We start from the raw sequence: 20,962 nt of genomic DNA, 5'->3' as shown, positions 1-20,962 counted from the left end.
AGGTGCAGAAAACGGTCACTGCCTTGTTTCAATATTAGGATAAAACCTGTGAGGGTGGCATTCTGGCAGCCATTTAGAAGCTGGGAAAACAGGCTGCTCTGCTAATCTGCTTAAGTGCAGAGGAGTACAGAAGGACATTATCTCCAGCTCATCCGGCCTTGCATAATACTATGCAAATTTGCCACCAAAGCTGTGGAGGTCCCCTGCATACAAACATTGGGCATGCTGCTCCTGGAAGCAGCATATCTGATGTCCACCCACTAGGTGCTCTTCACTAATGGCCAAGCAGGAGCTAGCTGGGCAGAAACTTGACAAAATCAGGTCTATTGGTCACAATGAGAAGAAGCAAATGAATGGAACAGCAACACACGGCCCAGATAGATTTGGGGGAGGGCATGGCTAATGCTAGACTGGCCCCCTCCATACCCAGTGAGATGACAACAGCCTGGGTCAAGAAGGGGACTTTATTGTGAATGGGATATTCCATGAAAGGCAGGAATGCTGCCAGCCTTGCTCAAAGAGGGCAGAGGCTTGGCTGCACTGAAAGATAAGCCAGGAAAGGGGGAGAGTAGCCAGAGGCAGTCTTTTGTCCAGGTGAGTCAGAGAGAGGCCTACATCTTGATGCCTGCTGGGGTGGGGGCAAAATGCCTACAGCATCCAGGGAACAAATGCTTTGGGGGAGGGGAAGGATTCCCCTTAGCCTTGCTCCTGGGGCCCCACCTGGCTCTCATCTTCAGATCTCACTTCCTGGGCCCCGGGAGGGGGCAGGCAGGCAGGGCTCGTGCTGGAGTGTCGTGGCTGCTTCCTCATGAATGGGAATGCCCTGCCAGGAGGCAAAACGGGTCCATCAGCAATGGATCTTGACTCACTCTCCAAGAGAGCTTCCTCCAAGGTTGACCCACTCACCGCTTCTTGGTCTCTTGTGGCACAAGGGCTTCAGCAAGCAGCTTCTTGTAAAGCTCGGACTTCAGAAAGCGTGGATAGGAGTCCTGGTGATAGAGGGGGCAATTTAGAGAGAGATCCTCCAGCCCAAGAGCAGAAGATGCAACATCAGCCTGCTCTTGCTGCTTGTCTGGCCACTCAGGCCTTGAGGTGGGTAGCGTGCACGCACGCACGCACGCACGCACAATCACACACACAGCATTACTTCTCTCCCTGGTAGTTTCAGGACCTTTTTCATCAGCATGTAGATGTGCATCTCAGCATCATCCATTACATAGCGGTGAGGGGTCTTGATGCCCTTCAAGGTGTGCTCCATAGTCTTGCTGTCAAGGTTCACCCAGCGGGTGGCACTGGGGGCTAGAAACTCCCTGGAGGAGGAGCAGTAGAGGAGTGATCATGCAGGTCGGAAAGCAAAGCCTTAGCAGGCTCTGGGCACCAGATGAGAGTGAGGAAAGGTACAGACGCACACAAGCCCCAGAAGCAAGGCAGCATGGCCATCCACTGCTCCCCAAGTTGAGCACAACCTCAGCCCGCTATCCTCCAGGGGAGAAAGCCACCTACTGATAGATGAAGTCCACAGCTTCTGCAATGTGGGCCTCTTCCCCCAGGCGTAACTCTTCACAAGCCTCCCAAAACATCAGGTTCTCAGCTGCGTGAGAGAGAAGGCAGGCCCCCAGTTGACCAAGCAAGAAGCAGGGCAGAGCCCCTACTGGCTTCCTGGGAGCCTGATGGATCCTCCTCACACTTTCTCCTTTTCCCTCCTCTGACCCAGCAGAGCAAGGGCTCACCACTGAACTCTGTCTTGAGGAACTCTAGGAGTTGCTCTCGGCCCAAGATGTCTCCCATCAGCTCACTGAAGCCGAAGCTCCATCGCTCCACCCGCAGCTTGGTGGAAATTGTGACCCTGCAAGGCAAAAGGGTCTCGGGCAGAGCTGCTGTGCAATTTGGGGTTTCCTCCTGGCTAGAGATGGCAGCCATAGTTGGGAAAGCCATTATACAGATACAATTTGTATACCAATTGTACCCATTCCTTGACCGGAAAGCCTTGCTCACTGTCAGTCACATCTTGGTTGGAAAATTGCAGCATGCTCTACAAGGGGCTGCCCTTGAAGATCATCTGGAAATTAGAGCTGCTGAAGAATTCTTGCAAAATTTTGGGTACTGTCAGCTCAACTAAGTTATACTATCGAGGTGCACCAGTTCTCTGTTTCTTTCCTAGTGTAATTCAAGGTGCTGGTCATTACCCTACATGGCACAAAGCCAAGCTATCTGCAGAACTGCTGCTCCCTAAGGATATCTGCCTGCCCCCCCCCAGGTCAGGCAGTGGGCACACTCCAACAGCCACTGTCCAACTGTGGAGTGCCCAGGGCTACCTTTTTATTCTGATGCCTGTGAAAGAGCTGGCTCTGAACAACTTTCCAGAAAATTAGAAGAGGGAGGGACTGCTGGCTCTCAAGGGGATGGTGTTCCACAAAACAGGGGCATTATGGAAAAGGCACTCTTCCTAGGCCGAACCAGATGGCAGCATTTGAGAAAGGGACAGTGCCCACTGTCTGACTTGGGAGACAGGCAGATATCCTTAGGGAGCGTTTTTCTTATATGTTTATTGGAATATTTTTATCATTGTTAGCAGCCCAAAGTTTGTGTCTCACAAAATGGGTGGCATATAAATATTATCAATAAATAAAAAGAGCTGAGCGCCAATAACAAAGACCCCCTACTTGGGAAAGCTGGGCACACCAATCTCTTACCGGGGAGCATTCATGGCCCAGTATGTGATGTCATCAGTGATCCAGGGATTGCTTGGGAGGCAGCCAGAGATGATGGGGTCGTGGGACATATACTGCTCATTGAACTTGAGATACCTGCAAAAGACAGTGGAGGTGGAGAGGAGACAGGAGGGGTCCCTCTCACTGCTCCAAATGACAGAGGACAAGCAGCAGCCAAGGTGCCCCCGTCGGGGATAACTTCCCAAAGCTGAGAAAAAGTTAGAGTAGGACATAGAGAGGCATTCAGAAATAAACTCAGTCATTTGATATTCTTGATTGGTACCGGTCACTGGGGAGAGGGGAGCAGAGCACCTGCTCCTAAAACTCTTGAGAACAAGGCTGAAATTGGCCACGCCACGGGTTCTCCACTCACCCTTGCAGGCAAAGGGAGGACTTGACACGCATCCTGCCCAGGGCAGCACAGTAATAATGGATCTGCAACCAAGGACAGAGAATGGCAAAGAACTTGTGCCACCAACTGCCAACTTCCATCACCACATCCAGGTGGGAAGGAGCCCTAAGGAAGACTGCCTTGAACACTGTGTGCATGTGTGTATGCGCGTATACACCTTTTCAAAGGTTTGAATGTCTCCTATCAAGAGCCACTTGCCTGTTATTTCCCGCCTCCTTTCCCCTTAGCCACCCCTCCCCTGTCAGGCCTGCCTTAGAGCAAACCTTCCTATAGGCCTCCAATTTCTGCCTTTCACCACAAATGCGCACGCATGCATGCACACACACACTCACCTCCTGTTTGTAGTAGTCCATGTTCTTCAATAAAAGAGAAAAGAGTGAAACTCATTAGCCACACCAGCTGGAATCTCCCTTGCAGCCATCCACAATTTTTGTCCATTGCTAGTACTGATTCAGCCCCTACTTGCTCAGATAACCCAAGTCTTCTCTGCTACTTCTAAACAATCATTTGAAAACCTTTTGAATGCCCTAACCAGCAGAGACAGTTTCCTGCCTTTCTCTCGAAACCCCATTTTGCAAGTTGGCGCTGAGAGTTAGTAATGGGGGTGGGGGGGGAGGAAGAAGCTCATACAGCTCACAAACAAGAGTGTAGACCTCAAAGGTCACGGAGAAGGGAGGGGGATCACAAGCCAAACCCACAAAGAAGGAGCAAGGACCCCAAAAGAATCCCACCACCACAGCCTTTGGCACAGATGCTGACTGGGCAGGAGGCAGCCACAATTCAGGAGACAATAGCATCCCATTAAGGCAGTGATGGTGAACCTTTTAGACACCGAGTGCCCAAACTGTGCGTGCCCAAACTGAAAGGTACCCATGCGTGGACTTGCGTGGACGTGCACATGGAGACATGCGTGAATGTGGACATGCACAAACATGTGCGCGTGCATGCACAAATATCTACATGCATGCACAGCAGAGACCCAAAGACCAGCTGGCCAGTGGGAGGCATGGCATCCCAACACCAGCAGTGCGGAAAGAGGTAAGATGTCAAGTTTCGAGGTCGTCTCACATAAGATCTTTTTCTTTCGTGAGCTTCTGTTTCATCATTTGCAGGGAAACAGGAGCTCACCAAAGAAATGCCACAAAGATCTGACCTGGGGCAACGGCGTGCATGCCAGCAGAGAGGGCTCTGCATTCCACTTCTGGCACGCATGCCATAGGTTTGCCATCACGGCATTAAGGGGAACCAACCAAGGACTGGACCACAAGCCAGGGTGTCTTTCTCCCCTCCTTTTCCAGAAGGCAAGAAAGCTCAGTTTAGCCGCTCTCCAGCTGTCCCAGCAAGGGAGCCCTTCACACACACACACACACACACACACACACACACACACACACACTTACCAGCTGCGTAGGTGTGAGGGAGTGGCTCCTCAGCTCTGGCCTCGGACCCCTCACATCCAAGACTCCCCCCTATAGGTGAAGCAGAACAAAGGCTGGCTGGCTTGCCATTCTCTTGCCCAGTGAACCCTTCCTGGGGCAGCCCCCAATCTGCAATTCTGCAACTCACTCCCAGGGGCAACTCACTCCCAGCATTCATCCATCACAGGCAAAGGGAAGCTTTGTGGGCAATGGAAAAATGCCTGGTGTATAAATGAGCCATGGAAGGTTCATTTCCAGACACAGTTTACAGAAGGATTTTCAGCAGTTGAGAGGTAGCACCAACTATTTTGCTGCAAGTGCTGCAAAATAGAGAGCCAAGAAGACCAGTGCAAATCCTGGCCGCTCTTCCCCTGGTGCCCTGGCGCACCAAGCCCTCTCTTCCTCCCACTCACCAAGGGTCTGTTGACAAGCCAATAGGCCTGTTCTTGGCACTCAATGACAATCCGGTCAGCCCTCCTCCGCTGTTTAGCTGCCCTGTGAAAAAGCAAGGGTTGCATCAGAGCTGCTGCCACCCTGCTCCCCAATCCCAAAGGCGCAGACCTTGTTCCTGCAAGCTCACCTGAGCTGCTCCCGAGCCTGCATCACCACGAAGTCCCAAATATGATTGATCCTCTTGCACAGTTGCCTATAATCCTCCTACAGAAGATGGCCCACCCCGTCACATGAGAGGGTCAGTGCTCTCCTCACAGCTCTGGAGAGAAAGGGGAGGAAAGGGGCTCCACACACCCAGGGGAAGGAGAGAGGCTGCCTGGGGATCTCCTTCGTTTCAGTCCTCCAACCAGTTACACTCCCTGGTCCTCGGGGACTAGCCTAAACCCCAGGCACCCTTACCTTCTCAAGCTCCCGGAGTTCACCTTGCTTGCGGATATTCCTCTTTGCCAAATAGATGGCTGAAACAGGAAACCGTGACCTCAGGCATGCCGCAGCTGAAGGGGGGGGGGCAAAGGCTGGCCTGGCCATTGGGGATAAAACCACTGCCATACTCACCATAATCAAGGTCAGTGGCCAGCCACTGGGTGCTCATCCAGAAATAGGGGGTCTGTAGGCCACAGAGGGAGAGGCTCAGTTCAGCTGCCCTGGGGCAGAAGCAGGGGGCCTCTCTCTGCTTGAGAGTTAGCCAAACTCTTCTCAGGAGCCTCCCCAAGGCCTTTGGAGGAAAGATCCTTCCAAGCCATCTTACCCAACCATCTCTTTTAGAGACATAGCTGAGGGGTCAGCCAATTCCATGTCTCAGGGGGGTGCTGGTTCACTCTAACCTACCTGGAACCTGTAGGGAGTCTCATCCCTTCGCAAGAGCAGCATGTGAGGATCCTTCAGAGAATAGATGTAGCCATGCTTCACAAGCAGGTTTCCAAGATGCAAGGATTCTAGAGGAGGGAAAGGCGGGGTTGAGAGAGCTAACTGAATAGCTGGGGAGGTGGGCAGCCTTCCAGGCAACCAAGACTCCTGCAGAGAAAAGCCACCTTCCTCACTGGGCCAGGCTAAATAGGATGTTTGTTTGCCTCTAGCTAGGCTTTCCCAGCCACAGAAGGCAAAAGCAACGGGGAGGTGGGGGGGAAGGCTTGCCAGCTCCACCAAACCTAATCCAGGTAGCTCACCTTCCTCCCAGATGTTGTATTTCTGGATGAGCCACTCCACAATGTCATTCCCTAAAAAGGAGAGATGCCTGGGTGACGGGCGCTGGTGCAGCAAGGAATCCGCTGCCAGACTACACCCAAGGGGTGGAAGACCCTCAGGAGGATGACCCAGACCTCCAGGTGAGGAAGGGACGGAAGAGAAGCCCCTCCCCAACAGGCCTTTCTCCGTGGTCTTGCAGGAGCCTCCGCCTCCCGGCTGCTGTCGCCTAGGGAACCGCCCAAGAGGCAGCCGCGGGACCCTTCAGCGCTTAGCGAGCGCCTCGGGCGGGCCATGCTGCGGTCTCAGCCCGGGGAGCAGAGCGGCACCCACCGGTCACGGCGTGCGGGATGATGCTGACCAGCAGCCGCTGATTCCGCACCGGGATGCCCAGATCCGGGTCTTGCATGCCGACCACGACGCGTTCCATCTACGGGGGAGGCATGATCCATACCCGCTCAGCGCCCGGGCCGGGGCTGGCAGCGGGCCGGCAGCCCCCACCCCACCCCACCCCATCCCACCTTGGCGAGGCACGGTAGCTGACGGCGGGGGGCGCCCCCCGGGCTGAGAAAGCCGATGGTCATGGAGGCGGGCCGGCCGGCGAACTACGGCTGCAGGCGGCCACGCAGGCGCTGAACCGCTTCTTCAAGCGGCGGTCCGTCCCGGCGCCGTGGCGAGCATCTGTGCTGCCATCTGTCTGCCTGCCGACCGGGCGGCCACTCCCTAAAGTCCGAGGGCCTCTGCGCACGTGCAAAGCGCTAGTGCCGGTCAAGAAACGCAGGCGCGCGCTTGTCGCCGGTGCCAGGCGAGCTCCGTAGGGACTGCCGGCAGGAGGCCGAAAGAGGGAGGAGGGCGGCTGCGCGAGCCTGCCTTGCCCGAGCGGGCCGGCAAAGGGCCCGGAGTCAGCGAAGGAGGGACGGCCCCGGACGCTTCCCCGCCCTCCCCCGCCCGGCCCAGAGACAGACACGGAGACGCGCGCCGGGGCTGGCGGGCTCTTTATTGGGGCGCTTCGAGAAGCGCAGACGAGGCCCTGGGCAGCGCTAGGGCGGCCGAGACTCGCGAGCCAGGCGGGAACGGGTGACCCTCTTCAGGGGGCTCGAGCGCTTGGTCTTGAGCGCGAAGCCGCGGAGCGGAGGCCGCGAAGGGCAGGGAGAACTGGGCCCCGAGCCGGGGTCTCCCGCGGCCGGCGAAGGAAGACGAGCGGAACTCCTCGCCAAGCGTCTGCAGCCGGGGAAGCCGCAGAGGCAGGTGCAATTCCAGCTTTTCACCTCCCAGAACTGGTCGCCGTAGTCGAATCTGCAAGGGGAAGCGGAGGTAGATGCCGTCCCTGTGACGCTCGCGCCCCCAGCTGGGAAGCCGCGCCCGGCGAGGGAGAGCAATAAGGGAAGCCCGGCAAAGTAACTTAGCTCTCCCCAACCTTCAAAGCAGGTGCCAAATGCGATCATTTCGCAGGCAAAATTGCACATTCTCTAAACACGGCCTCATCTTTATGCCCCCCCTCACTTTTCCCCAGAAGCCTTCAGGGAGGAGGGAAACCCCCCTCCCCCTAATATCTCCTGTAACTCTACAGAACTTGTAGACACAATAGAAGGAGAGGCTTGTTGGTCTATGGTACCTTAGCAACAAATCTGGAATTGCTAGTGCCATTCCTATTGCTCATGAACATTTGTCTTTTAATAAAACAGATTAGTCAGAAAGTTAATTCCTTAATTAATCGGCTATCAAATTCCTCCAGGGAGCTTTTTGCATGGTCAGCCATAACATGTGTCCCTGGGTAGGCTTAGAGCCGCAGCATCCACTGCTCTCAACGGGGGTTGCCCTATAGCAACTGGATCTGGACCAGGGTCACTTACCCAAGTTCTTCACCAGCTTGGATGGCTCGTGTGCTGAAAAAGGCAATGCCAGGGATGTCGTATCCCAGAGCAACTTGTAGGGCCACCAAGTTGGGTTGACATGAATGATTTAGGAAGCGCCCCACATTGCCATAATAGCGCCCATCGAGGCAGCATTGTTGCCCATCCTGCAAGACACAAGCTGTGAACTCAGAGCTACTCTGGCACTGACCCCTTCCTAGAAACAATGGGGACGTATGAAGCAGTGCCCTTGCTTCCAGCTCCCTTCCCCCCCAGTCACATCCCCCCATAAGGCAGATTCTACCTGCATGTCCACCACAAAGTAGTAAGTGTCTTCCTCGCGATGTGCAGCCTCAGTATTGGAAATCAGCTCCCCAAAGTACCTGGTAGTGAAAGAGGTGGGTTGCTCTGCTCTTCCTCCCAGCCCCTCCTCAAAGGGGCAGGGCAAAAGAACCACGCTCCAGAACTCACTGGCAAAGGAAGGCTCCATGGGGCACATCCTGCACTGTGCGCACACCCCAACCTTTGGCAGCTGTCCTGTAAAGTTGGAGCTGGGTTCTGCAAGTAGAGGAAAGGCCTCTGATTACTCCCTTTGCAGAAATATGTTGTTGTATGGCAGCTGTGGGAGGACAGATCCCACCCAGCTCATACAGGTGAACTGGCCCTACAGGGAAGAAGAGCTGCCCAGAGTGGTTTGTGAGCATCTTGATCTGATGGAATGTCAGTAAATCTCTGATGATGATGATTGCCTGACGGGCCTGGCACTTGCCAGGGTCACCTAAAACTGCCCCCGGTATTCCAGCAGGAGCCAGGACACCTCAGCACACTCACCGGAGCCCACGTTGCACCACCCGGTTGGGGCAGGACCTGGGACAAGCACAAAGCATGCTGCATTCGTAGATGGATCCCATCTCAGGGGCTGTGCCAGTGGTATCCAGCCTGAGTTGGCCACCCTGCATTGGCAAGGAGAAGCTGGCTGATATTCAAGAGGGGTAACACCCCCTCAGTAGGGAGAAGTAAGCCTGGGCATCTCACCGTGAGGGTCCAGGAACACTGACTGCGCAGGATGCAGGGACAGCTGGCCACAGTGCAACCTCCATCGCACCGGCAGCCCTGAAATTAACCAAAGCAGCAGGAAAAAGATCAGTCCAACACATGTCCCTCTCTGCAGAGAGAGCTGGCAAGATGTGAATCCACCAGGTACCTATCGGCATCCAGCCACGTTCTGATCCCCAAGGGTGGTAGAACAGCAGCTGCATGAAGAAAGATGCTTCTGGTGATTTTGCTGTTTCTTACCACAGCTGCTGTTCTTCCCACAAGGGACTGCAGCCTAGATCTGGCCTTAGCCAACACAATTCTACTGCTTAGCATGGAATGTGGAAGTTTTTCTGGCAAAAATTAATAGTTGGTGCCACTGAAAAAATAAGTTTGTTTTTATTTCATTTCCATTGTGTACCTACGGCTTTCAGGAGCCCCGTGGTGTGCAGCAGTTACCACTTCTGAATCAAGATTACCTCTTAAAAACGGAGTCACTAAATAGCCTTTAATATGCTCCTTTCTTCAAGCTATAGAGAAACTACTATGGGTAAAGTCTTCCCAAAATGATGAAAAACCTAATATGGAGAGAAAGGATCCCACCCGATGCATGTCCTTTCAACTACAGTTGGTTAAGGGATTTCACTCCCCATATTAAACTCTCAATAATGGAAGAAAGTGAGTCTCAGTAAAAGAATTAGGTATCTTTTGCATTGCATTTCTTTTGTATTGGGCTGAACAGTTTTCTCTCACACACCAACAAAAAACAAAACCAAGAATGATGACGTATGAATCTCTCCTTAAAATATTAAATATGTATTTTATGAAGTGGATGTATTGACTCCAAGAAGGCTAATCCTCAAGTAAGAGGCCCCAAATCTCATCCTCATTTTAAGTAATAAGGCAAGTTTTGAGAAAGCAAGCTCACCAAAGACTGAGAGAGACGTTGCCCACAAACCTTCCCCAAGTGGGTAGAACAAGGAATAAAGGCAGCTGGAGTGGAGACTGCAGGGCTTGTGACATACAGCCCTCCTGTCTGAAACCAAACAAGCATTTGTCTGCAGCAGAAACAACTCACTGCTAGTGATCATGTGAGGGGCTCTTGGGGCCAACCAAGGAGATGCTGAAGTCAAGAGAGAAGACACTCTCTTCAAAGAGTATGAACAAAAGAGGCCAGCAAGAACAGCTTTCAGAAAAAAAATCTTTGCAAGCTTTTGAATCTTCGGTAAGGAGAAAAGAGGCTGATATTGGAAAGGGGATGTAGTTATTATCTGCAAAGAAGACGCTGACCCAAATCTGGGCCAGTCATACTGCATATGCTGACTCTCAAATGCCAGTCTTCTGGGAGCAAAGATCAGAAAGGGATAACACAGCTGCCAAGGTTCACCAGGCTCCCAGACAGGTATTCTTTCCTTCTCATCTCTGTGGAGACTGATAATATCACAATGAATTACTACCAATCTATTCTCACAGAGTGAATTACTGGCTTTGGAAATGGGGTTAATAAAAGGTTAGTTTTCTAGGATTACCTGGGGGATGGACTGAATTCCCTCAAAAGAGCCTTCTCCTTTAAAAAAAAAATAAAGGAAGAATAAAAACAAAATTGTGGTTTGTGCCACCCACCAAATCAAATACAAGATGTTCATGATGCTTCTTATAAGGAAACTGATTCTCTCAAAGGGCATTATGTTGTAACTGATAGGGCTTTAATTACCCCGACATGCACTAGGAGACAAAAATGGACCTCTTAGCCTGTTTTGTGGTAGTTTTCTCCTTCAGAAGGTGGAAGAAACCACAAAAGGATCCATTCTTGATTTGATTTAAGCAACAGGAATAATTTAATCAAATAAGTGGCAGTAGCAGAACCCTGGAAGACAGCAATAATGTTGGAGATCTTGATTTTAAGTGAAAGTAAACGGTATGCGGAACACAAATATTGGATTTTTTTTTTTTTTTTAATTTATATGCCGCCCTTCTCCGGAGACTCAGGGTGGCTTACAATGCGTTAAGCAATAGCCTTCATACTTTTGTATATTTATACAAAGTCAGCTTATTGCCCCCACAATCTGGGTCCTCATTTTACCTACCTTAGAAAGGATGGAAGGCTGAGTCAACCTTAAGTCTGGTGAGATTTGAACTTGCAGTAATTGTAGGCAGCTGATGTTAATAATAGTGCTTTAGTCTGCTGCGCCACCAGGGCTCTTCAGAAAATTCATAATCTACAGTCAAATCCCAGACAGGAAGCCTGAAAGATGGCATACATTCCTCCAAAGAAGGATTTCAAAATTACAGTTGAATTCCAGCAACAGGGAAAAGAGAAGATGGTATAAAAATAAATGTGATTACATAAGAAGCTCAAAAATGTTAATTATGGGCATACAAAAATAAGAGAAGGATTAGGAAGATGGAATTTAAATGTAAAGACAAATGTCAATGCAGAAAGTTGTAAAATTGTATATAAATGTTAGTTTGGTATTTTAGCGTTTAATATATGTGTATGTTCTTTTTTCCTTTTTTGTATTTCTTTTGTTATTGTGTTTTTGATTTTTAAAAATGTAAAATACCTAATAAAACTATTTTTTAAAAAAAGAAGCTCAGTAAAAAAATCTGAAAATGCCCAAAGACTTATCTCAGCTATGGAAAGGCCACCGAGGAAGCATGCAATACTTTGATTCAAAGGATGCTATCACAAAAGCTAAAGTTTGGTTCCTGCCATTCCACACATACACACTCACAAATGCACACACATGTGCCCCAGATAATGTGATACAAATGCTGGGGAGGCATGCCTGCTCTTCCCATCCCAAAGGAAGCAAGGAAGGAAAATCTCTTACCTGACTTTGATCCCAGGTTTTTGTGGGAAGAAGCTCTGAGCCTGATAAGATGTTCCCTGTGATGTAGAGGAAATCCCTGGGACAGGATTCCTGGTCTACCATATTGAGGCAGGGAACGGCAACCTGCTCGAAGCCCCGGGAGATGTCCCTGGGAAGAGAAGGCATGGCAGCAGGCGGGCAGTGCTGAGCGCCGTCCGCAGTCTTGAGAAGTGCCCGTCAACTGGGAATATATTTTTGTGAGATGGGTGGCAATATAGACATGATGGGCAGAAGAGAGGGAGTGAGAAAGTGCGACTGACTCACCTGCTGAGTATCTGCTCTACCTGACTTGGCAACTGGGCAGAGAAGGCCTGCAGAGCCCTGCAGGAGGGGGAGCTGAGCTGGGTGCATTGCTGGGGCAGCTGCCCTGCTTTGTTTTTCAGAGAGACTGCGCCACAGGCCAGGAAAAGGCTGCAAGATCAGAAGGAGGTCAGGGCCCTGGGCTTTGTGGCCCTGAGGAGAACTCCAAAGAACTCCATACAGTCAAAAGCATCTTATTTCAAAATCTCTCCCATTCCACAAGAAACCCCTCCCATCCATCCTTGGAAATCTTGGGACACAGCTAGGATTGGAATGTCCCAAAATGGGTTTCTCACCAAGAGGGATGAGCGTAGACAACTGCCCCATAGACCTAAAAGACTGAGCAATTAACCCTAGGCCTGGAAGAAGGCTTCACTTTCCTCCAAAGCTCCACCCTGTGTAGTGACCTAACCATGTGAAGACCCTCCCGCCTACTTATCTCACCTGAGGCATTCGTGGCATTTCTCTTGGGCTGCCAGGTGAAGAGGTGAGTTACCCAAATGGTTTGTTGCATTCAAGTCTGAGCCAGCTTCCAGCAGCATCCTAGCAATGGTGGGTGAGCCGAAATAGGCCGCCCTGTGCAGGCAAAGATTCCCCTCCTACATGGGGTCAGAAGGGCAGAGACCCACAATTGAGTTGGCTGAAGGCCCTGTTCCGAGCATATTTCTTCTTAGGCAGCCCTGAAATCCCAGCCCCTTGGGAAGAGCAGTGGGAGAGGGAGAGGCCCTCTGCCAAACTGCTCCCCTTCTCAAAGGTTGGATAGATGAGATCTGCAGACCACTCTGATGAAGGGAAGAACTTCCAGATAAGTAGAACAGGGCTGGGTCAGTCTGGAGGGCTGTTGAAAAGTTGCTTCCCTTTGTTGGACAGGGCCCAGAAGTAGGGACCCTCTGCCCCCAAGACTCCCTCCTTTATCTTTGCAGGGTTGTTGAGGCTCAATGGCCCACTGCTACAACATCCACGAAGCTGAGCCTGGAGGTGTAGTTGGAACCAAGCCAGGTGTGACTCTGTGGCTCTTTGGGGCACCTGGCTGGGTCTTGCCTCTTTCCAGCCCTTTCAAGATGCAGCCCTCTTGGTTTGTATGAGGCAGCTGCTGGATGTACCCCCTTCCCCTTCCCTTCCCCCACAATCCCTATCTTGCACACACTTTGTCACGGACATCTGGGTCTGCCCCATGGGACAGCAACAGCTCCACCAGTCTCTCGTGCCTGTATTCCGTGGCCCAGAAAAGTGGGGTTCTGCCAGTGGCATCCTGGAGGAGAAACAAATGACCCAAAGCAAAGGGCAGTCTCAGTGGATGCAGGAAGGGAGGAAACCCCCCCCCCACCGGGTTCTTGCTGCATTGCACTACCTGGCTGTTCATGGCCCCTGTTCCCTGGGAGAGGAGCTGCTGGGTCATGTCATAGCAACCCTTCCTTGCAGCTGCACACAAAAGGGCCGCCGTCTCATCTTCCTCCTGCTACAGGAGATGCTCAAAACAATTAGAAATCTCCCGGTTTATCTTGCATTGACACTCGCATACACACCGTTCCCCCAACTGGCCTTGGTTGAACTCAATTGCTGGGCAGGACCTCAGTTTAAGCAGAGGCAAAGCTGAGCCAGGCAGCCTGAATGAAGCCTCTCGCCGGTGCTTTAGAGGCCAAGAGGAAGGGAGGCTGGCGCCATTCCGGAGAGCTTTCGGCCACTCCCTTGCTCCCCTTTACCTGTCTTTCAGGAGACTCTCTGTTAAGGCCCGACTCTTTGCTTTCTGCAGGGAGGAATTCACAACAGATACAGAGTGATATATTGCTGCAGGAGGCTGGGTCCTACCCCACCCCTTAGAAAGCAGCCGGTTATATGCTGCCTGGTGGATTATGGACCACCTGACTTGCTCTGCATCTGAGACAGTCCATCCCCACCTCTCAGTTCTGCCCCCCATTCCAAACTCAGGTCTGCCTCACCATTCAGGCCCATGCTGCTTCCTAGCAACACTAAAAACTGTTAAAGAATTCAGCAGTGATGGACATTCCACAGAATGGTCTTGGGTTCTGCTCAGGCTGGGTAGTACAAGAGGGAGATCTTACCAGAATATCTTGGTCCTGAAAAGTACCATTGCCACCTCTTCCTCCTCCTCAGGGGACTGCTGAGAACATTTTAGAGAAAACCTTCCAGGCACAATGCACTGTCCCTAAAGATCTGCTGGGAAGCCATGGAGCTCTCCCCTCCAACCCTCTTGCATTTCTGAAAAGAGGGCAGGAGCGAGGAGCAGCCTTCACTTGGGCTTCTGTCTCCGTGGGGCAGCCACCGTTGAGAATGCCCATGACTCCCTTCAGATCCTGGGCTCCTTATGGATCTCTGCCCTCCCATGCTAGCAGATGCGTCATAGCTTTGCTTCAAGAAGCCAAAGCAGCTTCAGACTCTCCTGGGTCTCCCACTCTGGACCCAAAGAACAACTGGACAGAAGTGCAGCTAAAGCTTTCATAGTTCAGAGGTCTTCAGGGGCTGCTCTGAGCAACTTTCCTTCTAACTCTACCTGAAAACCCGGAAGAACCAGCAGAATAGCCATGGAATCCCCAAGCTGGAGGGCCTTCCTCTTGACAAGGAGAACAAGGGCTCCTTCAGGCAGCAAGGTCAGAGCAAGCAAGTTGGCGGGTGGAGGTTCCTGGTCGTGATTGGCAGAGCCATTCACCAAGAGCCACGTGTCTGGGCACAGGGGCCTTATCAGGGCCAGCCCTGCTCTGCCTGGCATCTCTGGGTCCGTGTTGGTATGCTGAGTTCCACTGTTCACACCGCCATGGGTTACCTGCTGCTCTTGTGGCTAGCCATAATTTCCCTTCAGCCTGCGAGGACACAGGTGGACAACAGCTGGGTGGAGGAAGAAAACATCTTGGTGCTGAACCAGCACAATTTTGCCAGGGCTTTGCAGACATATAAGCTACTCTTGGTGGAATTCTGTGAGTAGAGTACTGGTGGAGAGGAGGAGGAGGAGGAGCATGGGAGGAACCTGGAAATCTTCATAGGGCTCTCTTGGGACCTCTGTAAGGCAGATGCCACCTTATTGCAGGGGAGAGCAGTCTTCTGGGGGAGGGGCAAACTTCCCATTTGAGTGAAGAGAACTGAATCTGCGCAAGTCTCAGGTACCAGGCGGTGCCATCATGGTGCCATTTATGGCCTCAGAAGGCAACCCTTGTTCTTCCTGCTCCCTGCTGCTTTGGGGACAGCCAGTACACAAGGCTGTACCTGTTTGAACAAACTATCCCACAAACCACAAATCGGATCTTTATATAAAACAGCATTTGTTCCCAAAAGAGCCAATGGCCTGCAAATACCCCAAGCCAATCCCTATAGCAGCTTAGATTGGAGAACATACCAGTGGTGAAATGTAAAATTTGTTACTACTGGTTCTGTGGGCGTGGCTTGGTGGTGGTGGGTAGTGACTCGGTGGGTGTGGCCAGCTTTTTTTTTTTACTTTTAAAAGCATTTTTTCTACAGCCTTAAGAGGTTGCAGAAAAAAAATGCTTTTAAAAGCCTCTGACGATCCCAGCTGAGCCGTGCAATCATCAGAGGCTTTTTTTTTTAACTTTTAAAAGCATTTTTTCAGCCGAAGAGGTTGTAGAAAAAATGCTTTTAAAAGTAAAAAAAAAAAAAAAGCTTCTGATGATTGCGCGGCTCAGCTGAGCATGGGCAGGGATTTTTGCTACCGGTTCTCCGAACCACCCGCCACCATCACTACTGGATTGGGCGATCTGGTCCGAACCGGGAGCATTTAACCCCTGGAACATACAGAGTGGTGCATATTTGGCACAAGGTGCGCACCATGCCTCCCACTACCTGCACATCTGGCACTCATTCTACGAGCCTGACAGTTAGTTCTTGGCCAGCTCCAAGCAGCTGCTCTTTGTTACAACTTCAGTTGGTAGAGGTTGGCTCTCACTGGTCATAATACACTGGTGTATTGTGAGCCGTCCTGGGTCTTCAGAGAGGGGCGGCATATAAGTTGAATAAATAAAATGAAAAAGAATAAAAATAAATAAAATCCAAAGTCCCTCAAGTGACCTGTGTTGGTATGCTGAGTTCTTGGGCCTTGGAAGCTGTCAGACCCACAGAGAAGCCAACCTCACCTTTGTTATAACCTTAAGCACTGCTCTTACCTTGTCCTGCAATGCTCGAGACTGGAAATGTTAGTGGTTGGGTTGGTTCGGCCTTTGAGCTATGCCTCTTTCCAATGATGCCCTGCAGGAAGAAGCACTTTCCTTTTCCGTCACTCAGTCTCACTAGGTGCCGCCACCCCCCCCCACCCCAAGATTCTGGTATAGAGAGAGAGGAAAGGACTATCACTCTCTTGCGCATCCCGATTTTCAGCTGCTGCTCTTCTTGATTGCCTCTCTTCTCTCTCCCTCAGACGTCCCCTGGTCGGGGCATTGCCAGGCCCTGGCCCCAGAATATGCCAGAGCAGCCATGTTGCTGAAGGAGGATTCCCTAGTGAGACTGGCCAAGGTCGATTGCACCCAGGAACAGATACTGAGGGCAGAGTTTGGAATCACGGGCTACCCTGTCCTCAAACTCTTCCGAGATGGAAACCGCACCCACCCCATGGATTTCCCAGGTCAGCCAGGAAGTGGGTGAAACACAACCAGCTCTAGCAGAGGAACCCACTGCAGGGGATTAGCAGAGGAGAAACCATCACCAGCATCTTCCTTGGAATCTGATGGAAACCTGCCATTCCTAGACCTTTGCAGTGGGCACCTGCCAGCACCTACTCCCTCTCCCTCTCTCTCTCTTATGAGCAGCCCAGTCTTTTGTTTCCCTTTTATTGTTATCGAGTAAGCATGGTTTTTTTTCAACAGAGGAGCAGAATATCTGTTCCGTGGACATTACAGTAGTCTTTCAGCCACTGCTCAGATTTCCCCATATTCTCTGATAAGTGCCATGGTCCTTTTGTTCAGAGTTGTTGGTGAGGAAGGGGGTTGACAGGCAATGTCAAGTATGCTTCCTTCAGTATCCAGTATCCTCTCAACTCCTCCCCTGGTTCCCATGCTAGGTGAGCAAGAGGCTGCGGGCATAGTGGAGTGGATTAAACGGAAAGCCGGGCTCAGTCTGGTGCTGCTCAAAGACGTTGATGAAGTGACTGCTTTTGTGAATCTCCACAATGTTGCGGTAGTTGGATTCTTCCAGGTAAATGACATCCCATTCGTTTCCCTTTTGAAGCTGCCACAGGCAAGACATACTTTCTCTTCCAAATTTCACCCCTATTCACTCCCTGAACTGGAGTGGGCGCCTCAAAAATAACCAGAGCCTTTGAACCTTTTCCGGGGGTGGAAGATGTAACCAGGGATTTCACAGTTGTTGTCCAGGGGCAGACTTTGTCCAGAAAGCAAAGGGTGCCTTCTCTCCTGGCCTCACACTGCAGCCCTTCCTCTCTCCGTGCTGGTGATCTCCAGAGTTGCCTCTGCCTGTCCCGTTCTCTCTAGGATCTGCACGATCCAGATGTGGGTCTCTTCAGTGATGTGGCCAGTGACACTCCTGAGATAGCCTTTGCCATCACGGACAACCCGCTGCTCTTCCAACAGTACAATATTACTGAAGACACCATCTGTCTCTTCCGGAAGGTAAGATGGTGCAAGTATCTTCAAGATGCTTTTAAAAGGATGGTGCAGCTGCACTTCTGCAGAAACTGTTTCCTGACTGATATATTTGCAGGATGGTCAGCGGGTAGATTTCTTGCCTGACACAGAGCTAGGCCTGGATGGAAAAGACCTGGCTCAATTCATCTCTGTGCAGAGCCTAGACTTGGTGATGGAGTTCACAAATAAGGTCAGGCAGCTGAGATCCCATCAGGGAGACCACAGCCTCCTTGCTGGCAGAGGCAGCCCCTCCCCTCTCTCTTGCATGTGGTGGCATCCATCAAAGGGACTGCAGTGGGCAGTTTATCCATTGTTGCAGTGTGGGGGCAACTCCTTCAGACCTGCTGTTTTGCTACCCTGTGCAGGAGCCCCCTGCCTGTGTCCTGTTAGGTCAGGATAATTCAAAGGTCAAAGAGGAGAGGAGGAATGCTCCAGACCTTCAGGATGGCCCGCCTGCTTACCCCAGCTGCACCATGTGTGCTTTTTGTGTCCAATGGCTTGAGGTCTCTCTACCCAGGGGAGGTAACTGCCAATGGTTTCCCCCTAGAACTCCTCCAAGATATTTGGGGCAAAGATCCCAAACCATTTGCTGCTCTTTATCAACAAGTCAGTGGATTCCCAGCTAGGGCTCCTGGATTCCTTTCGAGAGGGGGCCACTGCATTTCGGGGTCAGGTGAGTCCAGGGGGGAGATGGGAGAGCAGGTGGAACTGCTCCTGCGGAGACCATGCCCTCTCCCTTCCTCTTTGGAAGGCAGCAGTTCTACTCTTGCTAAGCCAGCTAGGGGGAGGGGAAACCCAGCTGGCTGTAATGAAACAGCCACCAGGGCAAATTCGTACCCATCATCTGTGGCTGGGGGCTTCTGTCTGAGACCACAGGTGCTTTTCCTGCTGGTGGATGTCAGTGGGGAAGGGGCCGGCGTATTGCAGTACTTCGGCCTTAAGGCCCACGATGCTCCTGCCCTCCGTTTCATCAATATTGCGGCCAACAAAAAATACCGGCTAGCCACAGAAGGACTCACGGCTCATGGCCTCCACACCTTTTGCCAAGAGGTTCTGCAGGGGAAAATTCAGGTGGGCAGTCTTTGACATCTGGCAAAGGGGGGGTATCATCCTGGTGCATGTGGACATCTGGGGAGGAAGGCAGACCCCCTAGCCAGGTCTTCCTTATTCCGTCTCCAAGACCTGAACAGGAAAGGCCCTTCTGGGCATGCTTCCGGGAAAAAGCTGCAGATGCATTTCCATGAAAAAAAAAAAAAACCCAGGCGTCCCCCATCCCCCCCAAGGCCACACAGTTTAGGACAAACCAGAACATACCCCTTTGCCAATTAAGTACTACCTTTCTCAGCAGCTGAATCTCTGGTTTGCCTTCTCTTCCAGCCCCACCTGATGAGTGAGGAGATCCCCAATGACAGGAATGAGAAGCAGGTGAAAGTCGTGGTGGGCAAGAACTTTGAGCAAGTTGCATTTGATGAAACCAAAAACGTGTTTGTGAAATTCTGTAAGCATCTGGACCTCAAACACAGACAAAGCTAATGCTAAGAGAGACCCTGGAGGGCAGCTCCAGGAAGTGGAGGGTCCCTGGGCAAACCAACTAGCCAGATACCTCCCACAAGAAAGGCCCGAAGGCTCACATATGAGGCCACAGCCCCTCTGTGCCCAGTCAGACTTTCTGGACATCAAAGCAAATGGGACTAAAAACCAGTCCTGCTCCACTGGCTTAAATGCATGTCTGAAACTGTATGGATAGCTTTTCTAAAGGTCCCAGCATGGCCTGAGGTTGGGGGTGGGTAGTTTTTATGACCACAGGGCCTGCCAGACGGGTGTACAGTTGCATACCTGCCCAAAGGGTTTTACCTTTCCCAGAAGCAATTAACTCTCAGTCAGGGGGGGTGGGTGTTGTATAAAACACCAACTGAATTCTTCCCCCCCACCCCCGCCTGCTGGCTGCATTCCAGAACAGGCTTTGATGCAACTGGGACAGAAACTGGGTCCCACACTGAATCCCCAACCAAATGTTAGATTTAGGCAGGTGGATTGTGCACTGCAGCCACAGACAATCCGAGCCCAAGCTTGTGCAACTCACAACCGAGGGCAGTGTTCAGCATTTCTAATCTGAGAATATCTGCCTCCACAGATGCCCCTTGGTGCCCCCACTCTAAGGCACTGGTCCCGGCCTGGGAAGAGTTAGGAGAGAAATACAAAGATCATAATAATATGGTCATTGCAGAGATGGACGCCACAGCCAACGAAGTGGCAGACCTGACCATCCGTGGCTATCCAACCCTGTACTTCTTTCCCGCTGGGCCGGGCCGGCAGGTACAACAGCATTTGGCCTGTTCTAAAGACATGGCTGAGGGAGGAGGGCCTGGCTGCTGGTTGGGGGAAGAGGGAGGTGGGGCCATGCTGACTGAGGGTTTCCTGCCCAGGTGATTGAGTACACAGGTGGGAGAGATCTTGAGAGCTTCTCGAGGTTCCTGGAGGGAGGATGGAAGGTCCTCTCCAACAAAGAGACTGGAGTAAGTACCAGACCCCTACAGAAGAGGGGCTACCCAGCTTTCCCGCTCGGCCCAATGCAAAGGGAAGGTTCTGTTTAGAGAGGCCATTTGGAATGCCTGGAGGAGTCTTTTCCTCGAGGTTCCACCTGGACTTTGGGGAGACACTCCTGGGATGTCTATGCTGTAATTCCCAGTGATATAAGCCAGCTTCTAGGTCTTGCTAAAATGTGGATTCTAGTCCTTGGTTCCAAGGTTCTCAATGAAAATTCATGCATGGTACTTTGGACAATCACCCTGAGAGGGAGGGAGGGCAGGGAGGAAACAGTATCCCAGTCTCAAACAAAGAGGGGCTTCTTCCTCAGCCTGCCTTCTTCTCTCACCTTCACTTCAGCCTTAGCTTCCTAAGTCTGTTTTGCAAACAAACAGTGCTGTGCCTATATGCACAGTGGTTGCTGTTGGAGAACAGTCCATACCTGGGTACTTGAGTAAAGATTGTCTCTGCTTTTCTAGGCTGCTGAGACCCCCAAAGAGCCACAGCACGATGGGATGAATCCACCAGAGATCACAGAGTCCAGGGAGGAGTTATAAATCCTGACGGCCTCCTCCTGAGCCTCACTTTCTACAGGA

At 51.6% G+C, this 20,962-nt stretch overlaps 3 protein-coding genes across 8 annotated transcripts; 1 reads left to right on the top strand and 2 right to left on the bottom strand.

The window, feature by feature from the left end:
* Window positions 1-446: 446 nt before the first annotated feature.
* RGS11 (regulator of G protein signaling 11) lies at window positions 447-7,039 on the bottom strand. 3 transcript variants are annotated; one of them, XM_070955412.1, is made up of 17 exons: window positions 6,698-7,039; window positions 6,510-6,606; window positions 6,161-6,211; window positions 5,823-5,929; window positions 5,550-5,601; window positions 5,394-5,452; window positions 5,122-5,198; window positions 4,955-5,036; window positions 4,524-4,592; window positions 3,456-3,479; window positions 3,085-3,146; window positions 2,694-2,807; window positions 1,731-1,903; window positions 1,504-1,591; window positions 1,148-1,310; window positions 907-989; window positions 447-823 (listed from the first exon to the last, which is right to left on the bottom strand). In XM_070955412.1, exons 1-17 carry the CDS (start codon window positions 6,758-6,760, stop codon window positions 697-699), a joined length of 1,491 nt encoding a protein of 496 aa, XP_070811513.1. In that variant the 5' UTR covers window positions 6,761-7,039; the 3' UTR covers window positions 447-696. The 3 variants fall into 3 exon arrangements, with proteins under 3 accessions (XP_070811513.1, XP_070811514.1, XP_070811515.1); XM_070955413.1 differs by having other exon boundaries at window positions 1,731-1,846; window positions 6,698-7,034; XM_070955414.1 differs by having other exon boundaries at window positions 1,172-1,310; window positions 1,731-1,846; window positions 6,698-7,028.
* Window positions 7,040-7,135: 96 nt separating this feature from the next.
* On the bottom strand, window positions 7,136-17,281 carry LOC139325503 (histone-lysine N-methyltransferase EHMT1-like). 4 transcript variants are annotated; one of them, XM_070955416.1, is made up of 11 exons: window positions 16,368-17,281; window positions 13,385-15,081; window positions 12,682-12,836; window positions 12,202-12,348; window positions 11,899-12,046; window positions 9,065-9,142; window positions 8,861-8,982; window positions 8,501-8,587; window positions 8,334-8,412; window positions 8,030-8,196; window positions 7,136-7,472 (listed from the first exon to the last, which is right to left on the bottom strand). In XM_070955416.1, exons 2-11 carry the CDS (start codon window positions 13,634-13,636, stop codon window positions 7,217-7,219), a joined length of 1,491 nt encoding a protein of 496 aa, XP_070811517.1. In that variant the 5' UTR covers window positions 13,637-15,081; window positions 16,368-17,281; the 3' UTR covers window positions 7,136-7,216. The 4 variants fall into 4 exon arrangements, with proteins under 4 accessions (XP_070811517.1, XP_070811518.1, XP_070811519.1 ...); XM_070955417.1 differs by having other exon boundaries at window positions 13,385-13,696; XM_070955418.1 differs by lacking the exon at window positions 16,368-17,281 and having other exon boundaries at window positions 13,385-13,489; window positions 13,589-15,778.
* On the top strand, window positions 14,984-20,934 carry PDIA2 (protein disulfide isomerase family A member 2). The gene is made up of 11 exons (XM_070955421.1): window positions 14,984-15,170; window positions 16,619-16,822; window positions 17,258-17,391; window positions 17,688-17,825; window positions 17,917-18,030; window positions 18,388-18,513; window positions 18,717-18,911; window positions 19,218-19,338; window positions 19,975-20,156; window positions 20,267-20,356; window positions 20,846-20,934. Exons 1-11 carry the CDS (start codon window positions 14,984-14,986, stop codon window positions 20,921-20,923), a joined length of 1,569 nt encoding a protein of 522 aa, XP_070811522.1. The 3' UTR covers window positions 20,924-20,934.
* Window positions 20,935-20,962: the final 28 nt, after the last annotated feature.

Source organism: Pituophis catenifer, unplaced genomic scaffold (assembly GCF_029215685.1).
Source record: "Pituophis catenifer annectens isolate HBS135680 unplaced genomic scaffold, rPitCat1.0.hap2 SCAF_16, whole genome shotgun sequence".
Classification (NCBI taxonomy): Eukaryota; Metazoa; Chordata; class Lepidosauria; order Squamata; family Colubridae; genus Pituophis; species Pituophis catenifer.
The sequence above is the reverse complement of the archived record's forward strand: the minus strand, read 5'-3'. Positions and strand labels throughout refer to the sequence as shown.

Bases quoted from the DNA above. Each gene is read 5' to 3' on its own strand.
- RGS11 (XM_070955412.1), bottom strand. From the start codon at position 6,760: ATGACCATCGGCTTTCTCAGCCCGGGGGGCGCCCCCCGCCGTCAGCTA. The intron at 5,602-5,822 runs GTAGGTTAGAGT...TGTGGCCTACAG, and splicing joins AGACTCCCTACAGGTTCCAG to ACCCCCTATTTCTGGATGAG. The intron at 1,904-2,693 runs GTAAGAGATTGG...TGCCATCTCTAG, and splicing joins TGGGCCATGAATGCTCCCCG to CCAGGAGGAAACCCCAAATT.
- LOC139325503 (XM_070955416.1), bottom strand. From the start codon at position 13,636: ATGACCCAGCAGCTCCTCTCCCAGGGAACAGGGGCCATGAACAGCCAG. The intron at 8,983-9,064 runs GTGAGATGCCCA...TTGCCAATGCAG, and splicing joins AGTGTTCCTGGACCCTCACG to GGTGGCCAACTCAGGCTGGA. The intron at 8,413-8,500 runs GTGAGTTCTGGA...TTTCACTACCAG, and splicing joins CATGGAGCCTTCCTTTGCCA to GTACTTTGGGGAGCTGATTT.
- PDIA2 (XM_070955421.1), top strand. From the start codon at position 14,984: ATGCTGAGTTCCACTGTTCACACCGCCATGGGTTACCTGCTGCTCTTG. The intron at 16,823-17,257 runs GTCAGCCAGGAA...TTCCCATGCTAG, and splicing joins CCACCCCATGGATTTCCCAG to GTGAGCAAGAGGCTGCGGGC. The intron at 17,392-17,687 runs GTAAATGACATC...CGTTCTCTCTAG, and splicing joins CGGTAGTTGGATTCTTCCAG to GATCTGCACGATCCAGATGT.